General features: G+C 39.7%; 1 protein-coding gene across 1 annotated transcript in view; it reads right to left on the bottom strand.

Annotated features, from left to right (window-relative positions):
* Positions 1 to 20,912, bottom strand: part of LOC101411610 (guanine nucleotide-binding protein G(q) subunit alpha) — a 308,556-nt gene that overhangs the window by 86,349 nt on the left and 201,295 nt on the right. Inside the window, exon 3 of the mRNA XM_004477520.3 lies at positions 12,355 to 12,509. Within this exon, the coding sequence (XP_004477577.1) occupies positions 12,355 to 12,509 (155 nt within the window). The remainder of the gene's footprint in view (positions 1 to 12,354; positions 12,510 to 20,912) is intronic.

Genomic DNA, 20,912 nt, shown 5'->3' with positions numbered 1-20,912 from the left:
AATCTTTGACATTTGGTAAAAATCTGACCAACCATGATCAGATAAATGGGGCATTCAAAGCAGCGTGTGTCTGGGGTGTGGGTGGGTGTATGTTCAGGGCTCTTCAACTCTTGTGTAAAGGCCTCCGTGGAGTGGCTGCGGTTTGCATCTCAAGTTAAATATTAGGATAAAGTTCTGGCACAGAAAATGATTTTGAGTAGATGTTCATAATTTTAATTATTCAAAAGAAGGTTATGAAAACCAGGTCAACTTCATTAAAAAAAATTAAGAAGACCTCATTGTGACAGGAATGTCTTTGGGGAATGGAAAGCTAGACCGTGCCACGAGATCTTATTTGACACTGCCTAAAGCAGTGGAGGCTAAGGAGAAACCAGAAACACATGCTTGTGGTACAGCTGATGTATGAGCACAAGGATGCAAAGGAAAAAAAGTGAGAGAAGTAAGGAAAGAAAGAAATAAGAAATGAAGGAAATGAAGGGAGGGAGGAAGGGAGGGAGGGAGGAAGGGGGTAAGGGAGGAAGGGAGGGATGGAAGGGAAAAGGAAAGGTAAAAGAGAAGGGAAAGGAAGAAAAAGAATGGAGTGAGAAGCACCAGTTCTGCCACACTGCCCCCCTCCCCCAGGGGAAGCCTCTTGCAGAGGATTAGGGACCACGCCCCAGCCTGGTCCCCCTCATCTGACAGATCCTGGTGCTGATTTGAGCCAGGAATCTGGTGAGTTGCACGGGATCTCTCATTACACAAGCACCTTCCATCTCTTGAAGAGCTTATTTTGTAGAGTAGTCAACTTTCTTTTTCCTTTGTTTTCACCTGGCACACCATAACATAATTAGGAATCAAGGAGGTGCTGCATTTATTACAGGTATTCTGACCATAAATGATTTGTTCTTAATACAAAATTCCAGATTTAAAAATGAAGCTTTCCCAGTGGTAGCAGATAAAGTACAGTTCCATGGCTTATGAAAATGACTCAAGGGAAAATATTCTGAGTGATGAAAGAGAAGTCTTAAGGAATCAGATCCATTTCCCTTTGCCAAAAAACCAAATCAATCCAGAAAGTCAGACTTCTACAACTAAAGTGCGGGGAAGCGGAGGAGGCTCAAGCAGTTGGGTGCCCACCTACCACATGGGAAGTCCCAGGTTCGGTTCCCAGTGCCTCCTAAAAAAGAAGACAAGCACACAACGAACAGACACAGAGAGCCGACAGTGAGTGTAAATAACAAGGTAGGGAGAAATAAATAAACCTTAGAAAACAAAAAACTAAATTATATAGCTCAGAAAAACAATCCCATCAGTGTATTTAGTAAACAGCTTCAGCATTGTTTGTGCCTTATATATGGAAGATTGCTTTGAATGTCTTCCACAGTGTTAAGTGCAGAAGGGGCTGGGCAACGCAGGGTCACGGAGTCCCCAGGGCCACCCGGCTCAGAGCAATAGATTCACATGCCTGCTACTCAAATAAATAAATTGGCCTTGTTATTAAAAACAAAGGAGACAGATCAAAAGGAGAGCAGGAGAATCCTTCCTCGATTTGCCTCCTTGGCTTTATAATAAATTTATTCATCTTTGCCATGATAACTTTGAAAGCTGTTGACCAATTTTGACATAATTTTTATGAAAGCAATATCTTCCCGTCTGCCTGTCTTGAAATGCAATGGCAGTGCTTAATTTGGTTAACATATTCATAACCTAGTTATTATATGCATTTATTGGAAATCCGGTATATGTCAAATTCTAATGCAGTGTGTGTCAGATGTAGGGGAGGTAGAAGAGGGAGCTGGCACAAAATACGCTTAAAAAAAGAAAAAAAAAATATATATATATACCTCCTTTGCCCTTAGGGATGTCAAGCTATCTGGGAAGCAAAGATAGCACAAAGGAAACAATTAAGAAACAATTAAGTGCCAAATTGTGAGCTGCTAACTATGACTGCAATAAGAAGGCAGAGATGATTATGAAGTGCAGCCACCAGAGAACATGTAGAGGAGAGGTGGGGGTGGATCACACCTTAGAAAGGCTGTGAAATTTGAATGGGCAGAAAAGGAGAGAGAAGAAAGATAGGAAAGGCACAGAATTTATTCACTCATTCAACAGCTCTTCCTGAAAGCCTACACTAAGTTAGATACTGTGATTAGCACGGAGATAAAAATGCCACAAACTCTGTCCTCAAGGAGCTTATGCTCTGGCAGTGGAGAGAAGCAGGCTATGGATGACCAAACCACAGCTCAGATAGGATGTGGATCACAAGAGAAGTTCCAGGGAAGTGGTTGTGGCTCAACTGATAGAGCATCTGCTACCATATGGAGGGTCCAGGATTCTATACCCAGGGTCTCCAGACCTGTGTGATGAGCTGGCCCATGTGCAATGCTGCCGTAAGGAGTATTGTGCCACACAGGGGTGTCCCCCACATAGGGGAGCCCCACACGCCAGGGGTGCACCCTGCAAGGAGAACTGTCCCACACAAAAAAAAGCACAGCCCACCCAGGAATGGCATCACACACACAGAAAGCTGACACAGCAAGATGATGCAACAAAGAGAGACACAGATGCCCAGTGCTGCTGACAAGAATGTAAGCGGACACAGAAGAACACACAGATAATGGACACGGAGAGCAGACAGTGGGGGTGGGGGGATGGGAAGGGGAGAGAAATAAATAAAATAAATCTTTAAAAAAAAACAAAACACAAGAGAGGTTCCAGTGATCAGTAGGTCACCCATGAGTAAAGTTTGTAGATTTAAGCTGGTCTCCTGTTACGAGCACTTGGATATTGGTTCTGTAGGATCAGAAATTGCATTTTGGTGGTTTACCCAAGGATGATCGGGTCTGGGGGAGCTGGTCATACTACTTTAACTTACCAGGGACTAATCATAGATTGAAATTCAATTCATTACTTTAAATTGAGATGACAGAGTGACAAAGAAGAAGAACATCAGGGTCAGCCGATCAAAATCCAAAGGCTTCTTGGTAGACGGAGTCTAAAGAAAGGAAGGTGACTAACTCTGTGGGTTATATGTGATAGCAAGGCTCTGTTGGATCACCTGTGATGGGAGGCGGGTTCTCTTCTAGTCAGGTACGTGCTCTGTTAGTCTCTTCTTTTCTAAAGATTTATTTACTTACCCCCTCCCCCCCGCCCCACTTCGTTGTCTGCTCTGTGTCCATTCACTGGTACTCTTCTGTATCTGCTTGACTTCCCTTTAGGCGCATTGGGAACTGATCCTGGGACTTTCTGGAGTGGGAGAGAGGTGCTCAATCTCTTGCGCCTCCTCATCTCCCTGGTCTGCTGTGTCTCTTATTGTCTCCCCACTGTGTCTCTTATTGTCTCTCCTCTGTGTCTCTTTGTGTGGCATCATCTTCCTGTGCCAGCTCTCCATGCAGGCTAGCACTCTGCAAAGGCCAGCTCTCCGTGCGGACCAGTTCGCTGCACGTGCCAGCTTGACTTCACCAGGAGGCCCTGGGAATCAAACCCTGGACCTTCTATATGGTAGATGGGAGCCCAACTGCTTGAGCCACATCTGCTTCCCTGTTAGGCTCTTTATGAGAGCCTGCTAGTCCTATTTCTATTTCAAATCCTACCCCAGTCTCCTCAACAGCTGCAACGTAGCACCAGGCACCATGTTGGGGCAAAAGCCAAGATATATGCCATCAGCCTTGCTCTCAGAGGCCAGATCAACTGGTTACCCTTTCTAGTCACGAATAACATCTTTTCCCCCTGGCATTCAGGAACGCTGCTAGGTAATCCCATCTAGAGTTCTTTGCACCTCCCTTCCTAGCTAAAGCTTCATAATACAAAGCAATATTTAGGAAGGCTTGTCGAAGGAATCCATTCTCTCAGTCCTTTAAAGCTTATTACTGGAAAAATTCAGAGAATTCAGAACCCTAGGGTCCTAAGCTAGATTCCATCTAAATGATGGAAGCTAAGAGTACTAGTTGCCTTTCACATATTTATTGTTCTTCTATGGGAGTCAGCAAATTTTCTTGGTAAAGAATCAGATAGGATGTATTTTAGCCTTTGTGAGCTATACAGTCTCCTTTGCAATTATTCAACTCAGCCGTTGAGTGCAAAAGCAGCTATAGACAATTCATAAATGAATGAGTGTGGCTGTGTTCCAATAAAACTATTTACAAAAACTTTATTTGCTGCACCCTGTTCTATAGTAATTGCATCCCTGGTTTTAGCTGGGTACAACATCTCCCTGAGGAAAAAATATAGAAAGGAAGGACTGTGAGAAAGAGACCAAAACTACTGAAAGAGCAAATGTCCTACCAAAATGTAAGCGAACAGCAAAACTGACAAAGTGAAGCATGTCTCCCACACCCACTTTGCCCTTTGAGCAGAGTGAATGAAAGGGCAAACAGGTACCAGTGCATGCCCCTTCCCTCCTGCTCCTCTGTAATGAATGTAAAGAGCAGCTAAGCATATCTAAGCCTTGTCTTTTGACTTCCAACAGCTTGAAGCATTCGGAAAAGGGAATAGGACCACATCTTAGATCATCAGAGTTCACTGGGGAAGACAAATGCAGGCATTTTGTTTGTTTGCTTTACTACTGCAAAAGGTTTTTTAGAAGATGTGGCCCATTAGATAATAAAACAAAACCAAAAGTAAATATATAACACAAGTGAAAAAAATGACTTCCTCCCATGTTATTGTCACTTTCAAAAAAAATCAAACATTTTCAAGATTAACAACACTTTCAAGATCATGGCATTTTCAGTAATTTAGCTGTGTAGGGAATAATTCTCTCTTTTTTACATTTCTAGGTAAATCTGCGGGTGCCAGATTTTCACTTGACTACAAAAGGACGATGTCCTACAGATAAAGGCAGCCTGCTGTAATAGAATCGAAGGACTTGAGAATTTAGAAAAGAATTTAGAGATTATAGATCCTTGGACATGTCTGAGGAAGTGAGGCCTACTTAGTCAAAGTCCCAGAGGTGGTGAATGGCAGAGGGAAATGCAAATCCAATGGGCCTTGACCTAGAGTTCTCACCAGACAATGTCTGCCTCTGGAGCCATGGGGTAGGCTTAATTTTCCTTTAAATCATCAGATAAAGAGCAAAATCAGGATGGCTACATGAGCTAGCACCAACATTCTCTGGACAAAGTACTTGACTCTTCAGTTGGCAACTTTTCAGCAAGGTACCTCTTCAGAAGGATTGGCCAGAAATCAGGTAGATATGTTAGCCTTTAAATTTACTTTAACGTCAACATGGTACATAATATGTTAGTGCAGGGCCATAATTGGACTCACTTAAAAATGTAAGCAGGGGGTTAGATATGAACCCCAACACTGACTTATGCCAGAAAGTCACTTTATTCATGTACTTTGAACTTATGGGCTCTGGATCATGTACGATCATATTTCATCTACCAAATTCCCCGGAGGGAACTTCAATAAAGCAAGATTAGGGATTATTTGCTCTCTTACGGTGAACACAGATACAGCAATCTTTAGTTGAAAGCCTGCAGGGTGAAGACTTTCCTCACATATACCAATGTGACTGAGAACTGTGTTCTCTGGCTAATGTCAGGGAGCTTTTGGTACTGTAGGCAGTGAACTCATTTGACCTGATGTCTCAGTATATTAAAGCAGGTGGTAAGCCCCAGAAAAAAAAAAAAGTAAACCTACAACCATCTGTTTTCTGTGCTTTTTATCTAAAGATATTCAGCGCCCTCAGGTTTTGTTTTTTCTTTTTTAATCAATAACAAAAAAGTTAAAGAAATCTACAAAACTGTCCAGCATCTTAGAGTGTTTGGAAGAAAGCACTAAATTAAATCCAGTTGCAAACTAATCCCAAACTACTTTTCTGTCTTCTGGAATTTCCTATCTCTTCATTTCTACCCTTGCTTTCCTTTGAGTCATTTGACTGCTTTATATGACCAGAAAATTGGCTAATCAAAGGGAAAAAAGGGAAGCTTGAATCAGTTCATTGTATTCTTACTGGCTCCAGTTTGACTCTAGTGAAAAAGTTATTGGGTAAAGGGGATAGGAAAGAAAATTCTGTAGGTTGAAAAAAAACAAATGTTCTGTGACTTAGAACTTCTTCCATGTTAGTATTGAGGCTTAGATAGATGTAGTTAAGTTTTCAAAATGATAAAACCAAAGATCCATTGGTATGTTTTCCAGTAAAGTTCATATAATTTTCCTTCTTAGCCTTATAAATATGAAGCCACTTGTAGGCAACATTGATAGAGAAAGATTAATACTAATTTGCATCTTTCATGGTAAGTGATTTCTAAAACACTTAATAATAGATGTAAACTTATCTAGGGAAGCAGACTTGGCCCAATGGATAGGGCATCCGCCTACCACATAAGAGGTCCGTGGTTCAAACCACAGGCGGAGCTGGCCCACGCACAGTGCTGAGCACGCAAGGAGTGCCGTGTCACGCAGGGGTGTCCCCTGCATAGGGGAGCCCCACGTGCAAGGAGTACGCCCCATAAGGAGAGCTGCCCAGCATGAAAAAAAGCACAGCCTGCCCAAGAATGGCGCCACACACACAGAGAGCTGACACAACAAGATGACGCAACAAAAAGAAACATAGATTCCCGGTGCTGCTGCTAAGGATGGAAGCGGTCACAGAAGAACACACAGCGAACGGACACAGAGAGCAGACAACTGGGGGGGGGGGGGTGTTAATAAATAAATAAATCTTAAAAAAAATTTATCTAAATATCTATCTAACTTTCAAGTATCTCTCTTTCTCTCCTTCCATCCATCCATCCTCTGTGAGGTTGTATTTAACAATGTTAAAAGCCTGGCCTCTTGAGTCAGTGAATCTGAATTTAACTCCTTCTCTTTAGTAATTGCATGACATTGGACAAGATACTCATCCTCCCTGAGGACTGGTTTCCTCTTCTATTAAATGGGAGTGATAAAAACTAACTGCCTCTTTGAATAGCTTTGAGCAAAAATAATTCATGTAAATGACTAAGTACATAATCTAACATATGGTTAAGTGTTCAATAGCAGCAATTATTGTTTTTTGATAATATAGCTTTTCAGATCCCAGGCCTTCAAAATCAGTAGGAAAAAGGCTTGAATACTTTCAGCTCTAAAACTTCACAGTTCATCTATAATTGTCAAAAAGAGATGGTGCCTATACCATGGCCATTGAAATAGTTCCATGAAATATAGATAGGGTAATTTCCACTATCATTTGTGCAGGTCAAATATGAGCAGTCTCTGTTAGGCACGGAGGGTAGAGAAGAGACACACTTTAGTACACACAGTAACAGATATAACAGAGATGTGTACAAAGTGTTGAGAGAGATGTCACAGTGGCTTACTGCTTTTAAGTGTTGGGCAAGGCTTTCAGAGAGTGACTCTTGAATTGGGTCTTGATGGGTAAACAGGAGTTCATCTGATATGAAAGAAGAGATGGCTGCTTAGCCTCTGCCCTCAGTATTCATGGCAAGTGGCCAGTACTGAATCACACAAACAGTAGGGACTGGAGAGAAGAGCTGCTATGCTGCACCTGTAAGCAGATGTGCCTGGCAGCTTCAGATGCTTATACTGTTAGAGATTAGATATCTACGTATCCTCTGAATCTAAACTAAAAACTGCTGCTAGAGATAGCTCTCAGAGCAGTTGGTATTAAGTTCAGAAAGATTTCTGTAAGGTGGTGATATTATACAAGAAAGCAAGTCCAGAATACTGAAGTATTTTTTTTTAAAGATTTATTTTTTATTTATTTCTCTCCCCTCATCCCCCCACCCTTTGTCTGCTCTCTGTGTCCATTCACTGCGTGTTCTTCTGTGTCCGCTTGTATTCTTGTCAGAGGCATCAGGAATCTATGTTTCTTTTAGTTGCATCATCTTGCTGTGTCAGCTCTCTGTGTGAGGCGCCACTCCTGGGCAGGCTGCACTTTCTTTTGCGCTGGGCGGCTCTCTTTATGGGATGCACTCCTTGAGCATGGGGCTCCCCTACACGGGGGAGCCCCTACGTGGCACGGCACTCCTTGTGCGCAGCAGCAATGCGCATGGGCCAGCTCACCACACAGGCCAGGAGGCCCTGGGTATTGAACCCTGGGCTCTATTCACTGAGCCACAACCGCTTCCCATGAAGTATTTTTAAAGTTTTATATTATGAAGAAAAAAAAAAACCTACAATGAAACCCCACATGAAGTAAAGGAGACAAGATAAAATATAAGAAGATGCATCAGGGGAACATACACCAAAAAGTCAGAAAGGAAAAGGAATAAGGGCTATCTGGAATACAGTTTGAATTACTCTCTGAAAATGAGTTCAGTATTGGAAATGGGTGATGCATAATATACAGGATATACACCCTCACCAGTGCTACCCTGCAGTTCACAGAGCATCTGCTGTGACTACAGTGAGAAAGAGGTGGAACACAGCCCCAAACAAATGGATCCAAGAAGCTGGGAGGGTTTTCCTGGCTAAGAAGAAGAAAAGTGTCCCAGGACTAAGACCAGGAAGAAAGAGGAGACTCTCATACTCGGGCTTGCTGGCATTGGGATTGGAGGTAGATCAGCTAGGCAGTGGCTTGGGCACTGCTCTCTACAGAGCACTAAACATCCTGGAAGAAATCAGAAACATGGGACCTGCTGTCACAGGTTTCTACATAAAGTCCCTTATATAACCCCCAGGAGTAGATTGATTCTACTCCCCTTGAAGTAAACAAAGCCTTCTAGAGAAACTGGGGGGAAAATACTCCCTGAGGTGACCAGATGTCCCCACTTGTCCAGGAGATGCCCAGTGCATACTTGCTAGTTCAGTGTAAGTATTAACAGCAACTCTTTCTTTCTCAAAGTGTCCTGGTTTGGATGATAAATTATACTCTTGCCTTAGGCCAAGTAACAAATTAACAACTTAAACAAAAAGATTGAAGTATATACCTTCCCAGTAGGAACTGTATTTCAGGGTAACCAAATAGCATCAGTTGAGGAGAGAACCTTCTATTTCACAGAATACTGGTGAATAAACATAAACCAATTAGTAAAAGTGAATCATCAAATTTGTTCCTATATAATAAACTTTATTTATAGAGAAGGTTTGATTGCATAAAAGTTACATCAAAACTATGGGGATTCCTATATACTCCACCTCTACCCCTTCCCATATTTTTCTCTATTAATAATACCTGACATTACTGTGTGTGTGTTTGTTTTTTCCACCAGGAGGCCCCAGGGATTGAACCCAGGTCCTCCCATACGGTAGGCAGAGGCCTTATCACTTGAGCCACATCTGCTTCCCTCCATCAATTCTTGAAGAGGTGACGGAGAACTGGAAATCACTCAGTGACAAAGTAACATTACACAGACTGCTTTTGGTGGCAAGTAGAGAAATACGACTTTATATTGGAGGGCTTCACTACCCTAATACTGTGGTGAATCTTAAATTCACCAATGATGGGTAAACATGGTAGTAATGTCCCCTGGTATGACTAAGTATACAGCAAAACCTATAATGCATTCTAGTCACAATGTTTAACTTGAATCTAATTAGAACTGTAAAATGTAACTTCCATTTTGTACAAAATACAAGAGATAGAGGAGCAAGCTAAATCACACTAGGAGGTAGCAATCAGACAAATCCAGAAGATAGGACACTGTACAGGAAAACCTGGCTGATCCTTTTGACATGCCAGTGTAATACAAAACTCTGCCATGTTAAAAAAGGTGTAAGGGACATAACAACCAGATGAAATATGTGGTTCTAAAATCAAATGACCTCTATAGGATATTTTGGGAGAATATGGGAAATCTGACCAGACATCAAAATGATTAAGACATTTTTAAAGACGTGCATACTGAAAGTCTAGGGATGTATTGACATATTACAATTTAACTTTATTACTTCAGCATAAAAATATGGTTAAAAAAGAATTATGTTAGGAAGTAGATGTAGCTTAAGTGATTGAACACCTGTTTCTGGTTTTGATCCCTGGTACCTCCTAAAAAAATAAAACAACAAACAAAAGAAAAATCCAGCTTGGGGGAGCCAGTGTAGTTCAGTAGTTGAACACCAATTCAACCCCAAAAAAGAATTAGATGTATGCACATACACACACTGGTAAATACATACATTACTTACAAAATCAATTTCTCTTATAAATGTATATATAATTTTGACCATGAGGTTAAGGTCAAGTTATTTAAATACTCATTGGAAGAGGTTTCAAGATGCCCCTACATCTTGGTCTGGCTCTATCATAAGGGATATGCCCAAAGAGCAGATGAGTTTCTACAGTAGACTCAGGCTGTGCTGACAAAATTGTAAGATGGTGGCTTTCCCAGAATCAAAGTGCCAACAGGGGTCTGATGAAATTATCTTTGCCCTACGGCAAGCACATGTAGCAGCATCAATCTTCACACTGATTAATGGGTATATGATTAGAAAATCACAAATGTAAACTAATGGAATGCCATCAGAGACGCGATGGAGACTGATCTCAAGCATGCATCCATAATAGCTTATACAGTTGTCCTCAGTGTGAACAAGAATCTCTCCCAGGAGAAGGAGCCCTAGCCCTGATAAGCACATGATTATTAGACATTGGTACTCTGATTCCCCCACAGCAAACCCTCTCTGGAGGGAGAATGTTACAGGTAAACAAGTAGAGAATATGGTAGGCTAGAAGATGAAGAGGCAGGATTTAAGATAAAAGAAAAAGGTATGAGTTAGAAGGGAAACAATGAGAAGCAGAGGATTCATCAGAAAATGCCAGGATGGGCCTTACAACAGCAAAGTGAAGTGCGTAGTGGAAAGGAGCTCAAGGAGAACAAAGATGAGGGCAGAGGGGCGAACCAGCAGGTAGGAGAAGACATAGTGAGAGGGAATGGGAACAGGGGGTGAAACACTCAGCAACATGGGGAGAGAGAGACATTTGAAATGGCAAAGGAAACAGAAGGACAGAGGGGGCAGAAGGGAGAGAAAGACAGCTGGTCAAAGGTTGAGGAGGCAGAATTTGGAACAGACAAGAGATGGATCCATCTTTTTCATCTCTGTATTCCCAGAAACTCATTTAGTAAGAACTCAGGAGGAAGGGCAGGAGGGAGGCAAGAAGAGGGCAAGGGAGAGAGGAAGAAAGGGTTGAAGGGAAGTCAAGCAGAAGAGCAGATGAGAAGGATTAGGAATAAAAAGAGTAATGTGCAGGTGTGGAGGGAGGAAACAAAATAAAGAACAAATAAAGCATATATCTTAGAGGCACACAGGGAGTTAATGTTAGTTAAAATATGATAGACATGGTGCTCAAACACATTCTTTTGCACACTCCAGAATTAGGCATTCAAATTTACCATAAGAAATAAAGAAATATTTTGACCAAGCAAATGTTTCCGTGGCTGACCTGAATTTTAACTTACCTTACACAAATGTCTGGAACTAGGGTAAAAACGTGATCAACTTTATTGACTCAACAGAGCTGCACAGCTCTTAGATCCTCAGTGTGCTATGGAGTGGTATCACTCAGCTTTTGGGACTCCTTATATTCCCTAGGGACCTGTTCTCATCCTACAGGTCATTTTATCATATGAACTAGCCTGAGGCTGCCGAATATTTTCCACCCATTCTTCTGTCTGCCAAGAACCAAAACAAGAGGCGAGTGCTGGACTAATGTAGTTAATGTAGACAGAAATCTGGCTAAATACTACAAAAAATCCATTTTCCAGGCGCCTGATTATCTAGAATGTGGGCTACAATGATTACATTAATCTGATGATTGCCAAATATTTTTTCTTTCTGTTAGGCAAGATTTAATCTAGAGAACTAACAGATCTCTCTAGGATGCATCTTTCCCAGGGACTCATGATTTTGACTGACAGTTCATAAAATAATCCTGGAATGCATGCATAATTAGACTCACACACAATTTTGATGCAAAGCAAAACCTATCCACAAACTTAATAGTTGTCCTCCCAGAAAGCAGTCAAGGCTTTATATCTGCAAACTGGAAACTAGGAAGCCATACTTAAGTGTGTTTTTGTTTGCAGTTCTAATGTGTGTAGGTGTTTTCTAGCATATGAATAAGATGAGAAATCTGTATGAAAAAGTATTATTACAAGATTTCAAATCACAGTGTGTTTGAGAATTGCTAGTTTTCAATTTAGGGGGAGGAGGGAGGTTGGTGGGATTAGATTCCTAGAGTCCTTGGTTTGTTTTTCAAGCAAAAACAGCAAAAAATATTCTCCCTGACTCATAATGTCAGTCTCTTAAATTTTGTCTAGATTTATGAATTTGCCACAAGTTTAATATCTATACTTGCAACTTTGGAGTTTGAATCGGATAATACAGGCACAGCACAGAATGCCAGGGTTATGATAATCTGAGAGAACCTTCAAGTGAAGAAAGAGTGAAGAGAATGATCAAACGGCCTCCTGGATGAATACTCACTATTTGGTAGAGTCAGATAATTGATATTCTCGTCGTCTGTCATAGCACTCTTGGATTCCAGGATCATTCCATAAACTCTTTATTGCATCTACGTATGGATTCTCAAAAGCAGATACCTTCTCCACATCCACTTCTCGAACTAATTGTGCATGGGCCTGTTTAAAAAAAAAATGCAGTTTTAATTCCCTTCCACATCTCTGAAAGTTGTTTTTGGTTTGCACATTGTTTTACATAATTTAGGTGATCTCTTTCTATGTACACTGATTTTCAAACTGATTTATAAGAAAATAATACTTTTTTTCTTTTTCTTAGAGAAAACCCAATCTCAAATATCTACCCCTAGAGCAGGGTTCTTCATTTTTTTTGTTCCACAGACCCCTTTGCCAGTCAGGTGAAAACCACGCACCCCTCACTAAGTCCACACTATACTGTGTATTATTTAATAAATGTATCACACCAGCACCAACACATCCCCAGGAATAATGTGGTTTTTTTTTTTAGTTTAAATTCACCGACCCCTTGTTAAGAACCTATGCCCTGGAGTAAACCTTGAGGCTACTTAAAGTTGATTAAAGGAAACTGGAGAAAAGTAGTGTGAAACTCTCATTTAAAGAATGAGGATGTCATACTAAAAGTAAGACTGTTTTTAGGTGATTATTATAATCCTGAAACAATTAGTATTATTAAAGGTTAAAGAAAACCAGTAGAAATTCTCTCCTCTATGTTCATAGTTTATTATAATCAAACACATAATGTACTACCCAGCCTATGAGTTTTATGTGTATTTGTAGAAACTGGATCCATCAGAATTTTCAACTAATCAGGATTAGTTTCTACAGTTCATTTTTGGGATTGGGTGTAAAACCCTAGGAAAAAAGCTAATTATTAATGGTTTAATCTGAACAACAATAACAGTCCTCCCATCATACCTCAACCTTCGGAACATTTTTTTATATCTTCCAAAACTACATTACCACATTGAAGACTCTATTCAATTTTTTAACAATAAATTTTTTCTTTTATCTTTGTTATATCTACATTTAGCAGAAAATAGATGAACTTAAAAAAATTTTTTTCAACAAGATTGAAAAAATGCTTTTTAGTCAACCTTTCAATCAGTCAGAATATATCCACTGCCTAATAATCCCAAACTAGGTTTCACCGAATGCAATATGTATGCACACAATATACATACAAATACGCAAATGTAATAACTATCTTGGAATTTAGAGGAAGAGGGCTGATAATTGGTGATACAGTCCTGATTTTATACAGAAATAGCTGAACTAGTTTAGTGAATGGCTATTATGATCACATGATGGCCTAATTATACATTTTATAAAGGTTTAAGTAGATAGAATTTTAATAAATTTAATCCATGTTAGGCCTTGTCTGTGTCTGGCTCCCCATCTTTACCTTCCTTCTCTTCCCGTCAGGGGGGAAAGCCTCATGCCATAAGACTGACTTTTATTTAAATAAGGTTTTAAGAAACATCGTACACTGAGGCTGAATAAATCACCTTTCTTGCTAGTGCTGCTGTGACTCTGGAAGTCATATCTAGTAACTGAGAAGTCCTAGCTCCACCCTGAACCCCAATCTTGGAAAATGGATCCCAGGAAGCCTGCCTTGTTATCCCCCACCAGTGATCTACCTGCCTAGAGTCCATTCCTGATTCCAACTATAGGTGGGGCCCTACTCAATCCCAGTTGCTTGAAACTCACTTTTCAGAAATCAGAATTATCACCAGTGCTGCGCTTGCCTCAGTAACAATTACTACTCCTGATGAACTTCCTGGGAACCGAAGAGCTGCATCAGACCCATCTGCTCTGCCTTCTGCATTGGACCTACGAGGTCCTCCCCACTCTGCCAACCTCACCAGGTTGTCTCACGTCAGGTTTCAACCCCGCCCTTTCTGCCCTTGCTAACAAATATGAACTGGGTCTAACTCTTTGTGTCCTGAGATGTGACAACGATCATCCTTGGTATAATCCTAAATGAGATTCCCCATTATAGGATTCTCTTAAGAATTCTGTGGTTCCTGGAGAACATATGTAGAGTAGTTTCCTGCTGAATATACCCTAGTAACCTGTTTTACGTCTATGTTTCTTAATATTCTCTGATCCTGAGGAATTTGCTGAATCTCTCCAAACGTTACTTCCTGGTAGAGGACATACTGCCGCACCGGCCTCATGTGGCAATCAGTTCTAATACTATAGCTTGGTGGTTCTCAAAGGGTGGTCTGCAAGCCAACATCAGGGTCTCTAGGAATTTGTTAAAAACGGAAACCCTCAGATCCTATGCCAGATCTGCTGAACCAGAAACTCTGGGGGGTAGAGCCCAGCAATCCCTCTATTAAGAAGCCCTCCAGATGATTCTGATGCATGTATATGTTTGCAAAACACTGCAAACTATAAAATACCACACGGATGCAAGGTTTTATGATCATAACTGATTTGCCTGATTGGCCATAGAATTGCTGTTGGAAGCTAGAGAAGGGGCTTGCAGAAGTCATTAACAGATGGCCCATAAGGGTCAGGAAGACACTGAAATGGGTAAAACAGGCTGGGTATGGGCAATAAGGAGTGGTGGTAACTGTGGCACACAGTAATCCATGACCTAATTAAAGAGGGTAGCTGCATTTTAGCTCTAAAAAAGTGTTGCCATTAGGGATGTAGGCCCATTGTTCCAATTTTTCAAGGGATGCCCAAACTATGGATTTTTCTGTGAAATATCCCTAATTTTAAGTCTTGACCCTATCCAAGATAAAGTATATTGGTGCCTTTGTTGGACGGTGGGCCACTCATTTGCCACATTTGTTCTAAAAATTTCCTCCATTTGCTTCTAAGTTTACTTTGAGTACCAAGCCCAGCACAGAACCTGGAACATTGTAGTTGGGCACTGGCTGACACATGCTAATGAGTGAATAACGTTTCAGCACTTTTATACAATAATATTTACACAAACTATCAGACCATCCATAGGAAGAAATGGTTGAAATCCCTTTCTGAATTGGGTAAAAGTCATAACATGACATAGGTTAGTGTAGGTAGTTATTTCTAAAATGAACTTGACACTCACTACAAGTCCAACCATGTCATCTGGAAAGCTTTCTCTTTCTGTTTCTGGAGCAGCTTCTGCCAGTGAAAACAGTTTCAACATACCAGACACTTTTCACGATTATGATTAAATGTTTATTGGACACCCAATGAGGTGCTAGGCAATATAGCATTCACAGAATTAGACATAGTTCCTGCCAAAATGGAAAGAGACCGTATAGATGGCAACCAAACAAAGCACAGGATTATATGTCCTGGGAATAGGAATAAGGAGAAGTATTTGTATTTCCACCTTTTAATTCCAGTTGGCTATAAGGGTATTTAAAAAAAGACAACATTCTTAAGAGTGTATAAAGTTGTTACTTTCACAAACAGCCTGCTCCTGTAAAAATGAGACGACTTCCAATTGCCTGCAAACTCCCATAATGTCCCACCTTCATCTATCCCTGCTTGCTTGTCCTTATACCTGGAATACCTTCCCTCTTCCATTCCATACCTTCTCTAGCTTTTGTTCAGGGGCTTTAGCATGTCATTTCTTGGAGAAAACTCTTTGATTTGCCTCCTCTCTAAAAACCTATGATCCTTGCAGCCTTTGAACCACAGAACTTCTACATTTTTCTTTATGTTAATAGTTATATCTTGACTTATTCTTTAGATTGTATACCGAGGGAAGGGTTGTGGCTTTCTAACTCTAACTTCCTTTGGGGACCAGCACAAAGTGAATGAGTGTACAACAAAGTTTGTCAAACTTAATTGCACTTAAAAGGTTCATATAAAACATAAATACAATGCCAAGTCAAAGTCAGTTTCTCAAAGAAGTATTCCATCTACTACCAATTACCACAGAACAACATAATCCTTACAGCACTGATTTCAGGAGTTAGTTCACATGCATTCATGTGATATTTATTAATATCTTCTTCCCTAATCAATGTATAAGCCATTTCATTCTCATGGCCCAGAATACCTGATTCCTGGTAAATGCTCAGTAAACATTTGTTGAATGAATGAAAGATGCAAGGGAGGAGAGAAGAGTGGAAACTGTTTTAAACTGGAAATTAAGGCATCTACTCTTCTAGTCCTCGCTTTAGCCATAACACTAGCCTTGACACGTAGGAGAAATTACTTTTATAGAACTTAATTTTCCTTGTTCATATAATGAGTCAGTTGGACCAAGTTACTTCTCTAGGATCTAGCCATAAAACTGTGAAATTACGTATATATAATAAATACATCTGCAATGCAGAGAACACCAAGGAGTCATGGCACTGGCCCTCTAGGAGCTATATATTATCTGCTGAGATAAGACCTTACTATTTCAGACAATATCTGACAATATAGAGCAGAGCACAGTTAAGTACGTGAGCAAGAAAAGCTCCAGAAGAGTGAGCAAGTAGAACTTAGTCAGGACTGAGATGGTCAAACGAGAGAATAAAGGTGGAGATGAGGATGCTTAACGCTTCCAAGGAGGAATAGCAGCGCAAATAAATGTTCATGAGACACAGTAAACATGATGCTTTCTTTTGACTATGAAAAAGCTACTCTAGTGAGGAAGTTTCATGTTGATTCTTAATTCAAATTAACCTCCACAGTAAAAGTTATATAATATTGGTCTTAGCTACGAACCCGTAACTCAGCAGTCCACCTCCACCATCTATGAAAGAATATTGTCTTTGTTCAGGCCAGAATTTCTAAGTTATGTTCACTGCCTCCTCACATTGTTGTTTAATTCTGTCTTTGCTGTTGTGGAAAATGACATTCAAATATAATCAATCATAATTTGCATTCATGTAAGAGCTTACATCTGAGATTGTTATTTAAAAGTATGGCAGTGTTTTACAAAATATACACAGAATATTTTAATTGCCTATATAAATGTCCCCAACTGAAGTGGCTACAATCATTTCAATTTTTTAAAAAGTATTCTGTATATAAAGAAATATTTTTCAGTATATTAGAGTAAAAAACATGAATTCAGCTGTTTTTTATTTGTCCAAATGTCAAATTTTAATAGTAGAAAAATGACAAGAAATAACGCCAAATTAAACTACTAATGAAAAAGACTATGATGAAAAGATGTCATTTCTAATAATATTAGAAATAACAAGTCCATTACAACTGACTATCTTTTTTATTTTGAACACTGCAAAGAAAAGCAAAACAGGTATGGGCTAATTATAAAAATAAAATGTGAAACATAATTCTATTTCATTTTAACTTACAGTTGAGCTGGATGGAAATATTTAATGATGAATGCTAGCTTTCAGAATTCTTAGTAAGCTGGTGGCAGGCCTTAGAGGGAACATTGTGGAAACTAAGTAGCTACTCTCAGCAGTTTTGGCAGCGTTCTAGGGAAAGACCACATGAAAACCACAAGATGTGCAAATGTGGCAATGCCTTGTTTTCATGAATTGGTGGACATAAAAGTCAGGTCAATCGGAGATGTGTGGATATTTCCACGGTTGCCTCTGCAAAGGGAAGAACTGAGTTCTCACCATAGTGGGCCTTCCCATGCCCACAGAAGACCAAGCCTTCAGCTGAAATAAAAAAGATCTTAGAGTCACTTTGGAAGGATTTTCAAATATCAATTAACAGCTCGAGGTGGCTTTAGGATGGAATCTCACACCTATTCCAGTTCCTACACCCCAGAAGTGGTAAACTAAACGTTAACTTCCACGTTTGTCCAAGTCCTTAGACACAGGCATTCAACTCATTAAGACTCTTTTTGAAAAAAGCCTCAACACACACAAGGCCTCAAGGCAGAACCACCGTCAGATATCAAGGCACACATCTTCCCACTTTTTGGGGGATGGGGGTGGCAGGGCTTATTTCCATTTCAGCATTTGACTCCAAAGAAAAAATTATAATCTCCTAAATAAACTGGGGGGGGGGGCGGGGGAAGAGGGGATCTCAGCCTTGTTTTTACTCAAAGGAAGCACAAAGTAAAACGATGGACTCTGGGATCAGGTTGCTTGTTATTTAATTCCACTTTTACCTTTTAGAATGTGACCTTGGGCATATAACCTCTATTGGCCTCAGTTTCCCAATTACCTCACTTTACTAATCTGTTAAATGGGATAATAATAGAATTTATCTTAGAGGATTTAATGACAGAATGCACATAAAACAGTTAAAGGAGGGGCTTAACATATACAACTATTAGTTATTTAAAAAGCAAAAGGAAAGAAAAAAAAAAAAAAAACCAGCGCAGATAATGAAAAGTAAGCTACATACACCTACTAGCTTCTGTGAGTTTGGCAAGTCATCCATGTCTTAATTTGCCCAAAATGTGAAATCACATTCTGGAGGCCCTTGCTGAACATTGGCTCTCCAAGTCTTCAAATCTCCAAACACCCCTTAGCATAAAAGTTCCTATAGAAAAGTTGGACAAGAACTGTCATTTCTTAGATCGCATCTTCCTCTCTGACTTTATCACAATACCAGCAGCTGGCTTTTTTCAGGTGCGTTATACACAGAGCAACAGTTGTTGATGATGCATCTTTTTTTTTGAGTATCACTGCATAAATAACAAAGAACAGCAAAGTCACACTGAGCTGCTGCCGGCTGGGTTCTTGGTGGGTGACTCATTCCCTCAGAACAGCCTCTCCATACTTATGATTCAAACTTGTGGCTCAGCAAAATTATAAATTACTATGTCATATAGCTGTTTGAAGTGCCTCGTGAAGATTACAATCCTGTGCGTGGAATCCTTCGATGGTAGGGATCTACTGATTCTTCTTTGCCTGGCTCCCACATCACCTTAATCCTGATCTTAGATGGAGACAATGGAATCTCTCACTGGATAATTCAAGAACCAGAGGAGCAAAGAGGAGTAACTTCAACTATGTAGCATGATACCAAACCTGGCTAAAATCACAACTGTTGCATCCCAACCCTGTGTCATTGGGCAAGTAACTCAACCTGCCTGAACTTCAGATTTCTCAACTATAAGGCAAGGATAATAGTTCCCTATAGGGTTGTTAGAATCTAGCACAAGTATTGTAATTACTATGAAATCTTGTGGTATCTCAAAATTGCCATTAATAATTAATCATTTCAACAAACAGCTATCTACCATGTTTCAGACAATGCACTAGATACTGATGAAGCAGAGAATTTCTGTTAAGTAAAAAGTGCTATATAACAGAGAATTAGATAAGAATGCTTATTAAACTTTTGCATATTATTCTTTCATTAAGATTTTATAAATCAATTTACTATGACATTATTAAATTTGCTCTTCAGTCATTAGACTTTTATTCTTGATCTCCATTGTGGTACTCATCAAGGTAATAAATGACTACTAGGTATACTGCCTTTCACACACACAAAAACATTTGCTGGAAATACATTTCTCGCTTTGGTTTTTGTTTCACTATATGGTTCTATTTGCTTATTCTGACACAGTGGATTTTTTTCTTGGGTGGAGGAAATATTCTTTTATTGTTTAAAGCACTTTTTCTTTTTAAATAACTCCATCCCCTTCTTCACCCTACCTCTGTAATTTTCCATGTAAATATTCTTCCATTCATTCTTTGCTTACCATTTTCCTTTTTCACGTGCCATGAATGTCACAGATGCTTGATGCTGCATGCTCCAGAGTGTGTTGATTAATGTAATCACACAGGCCCATGACAAAGAATCTTACAGATCTTTCAGGTTTGTAAAATCTTGGGATGCAATTTAAAATTCATATTCCTTGAAATGTTTACTTACTACCTCCATGATTATGATGGTAATATCATAATATGGATATATATACATATTTATGAATGTTATGTAGACATAACCAGTTTATTTTCAAAGAGTTTATACAAAGTCATAATTGAAAAGAAGAAATTAGAAAGGGGGATTCTTTGAGATGTGCACATTTATTTAAGATTCAAAAAAAATCAGGGTGTATGTGAGTGCTTTCAAAGAACATTTGAAGAATGTTAGTTATTTGGGATTTTAATGATTGTTTATTCAAAAAATAGGTTCTAAGGTCAATGTCAAATGCAGGTGGAGAATGATGTTTATAAAAAGTGAAACAGTTGTCTCTACTGCAAAACTGTGAACCTTTAATAAGGTAATGAATGGTGCTAGGAATCCATGAGCACAGGTTAGGGTTGGGGATATTACTCAATCTCCCAAACTTGTTTGACTATGGAAGCCCTTTGCCCCTTAGTCAATTTGCAGGACTGGTGTGCTCATGGATCATATTTTGAAAAACACTGACTAGAGACAGACACCCCCAACAACCCACTGGGGGGTTGATTTATGTGAACAAAACAACGTGTTGGAGTGTATGTAGCTCAGTGGTCTGAGCACCTGCTTCCCACGTATGAGGTCCCGGGTTCAATCCCTGGTACCTTCTAAATAAAAAAAATATATATAATAAAATTTAAATACCTAGCTGACTGATTCTCCCCCTCCACACTGCCTGCTTTAAATGGATTCACATCATCTTCCTTTTTGAGATCACCATATTCTATGTGGTTCATTTCCTGATATTATGTCTCA

The sequence above is a fragment of the Dasypus novemcinctus genome, chromosome 8 (assembly GCF_030445035.2).
Source record: "Dasypus novemcinctus isolate mDasNov1 chromosome 8, mDasNov1.1.hap2, whole genome shotgun sequence".
In the NCBI taxonomy this organism is placed as follows: domain Eukaryota; kingdom Metazoa; phylum Chordata; class Mammalia; order Cingulata; family Dasypodidae; genus Dasypus; species Dasypus novemcinctus.
This window is presented reverse-complemented; position numbering and strand designations above follow the sequence as displayed.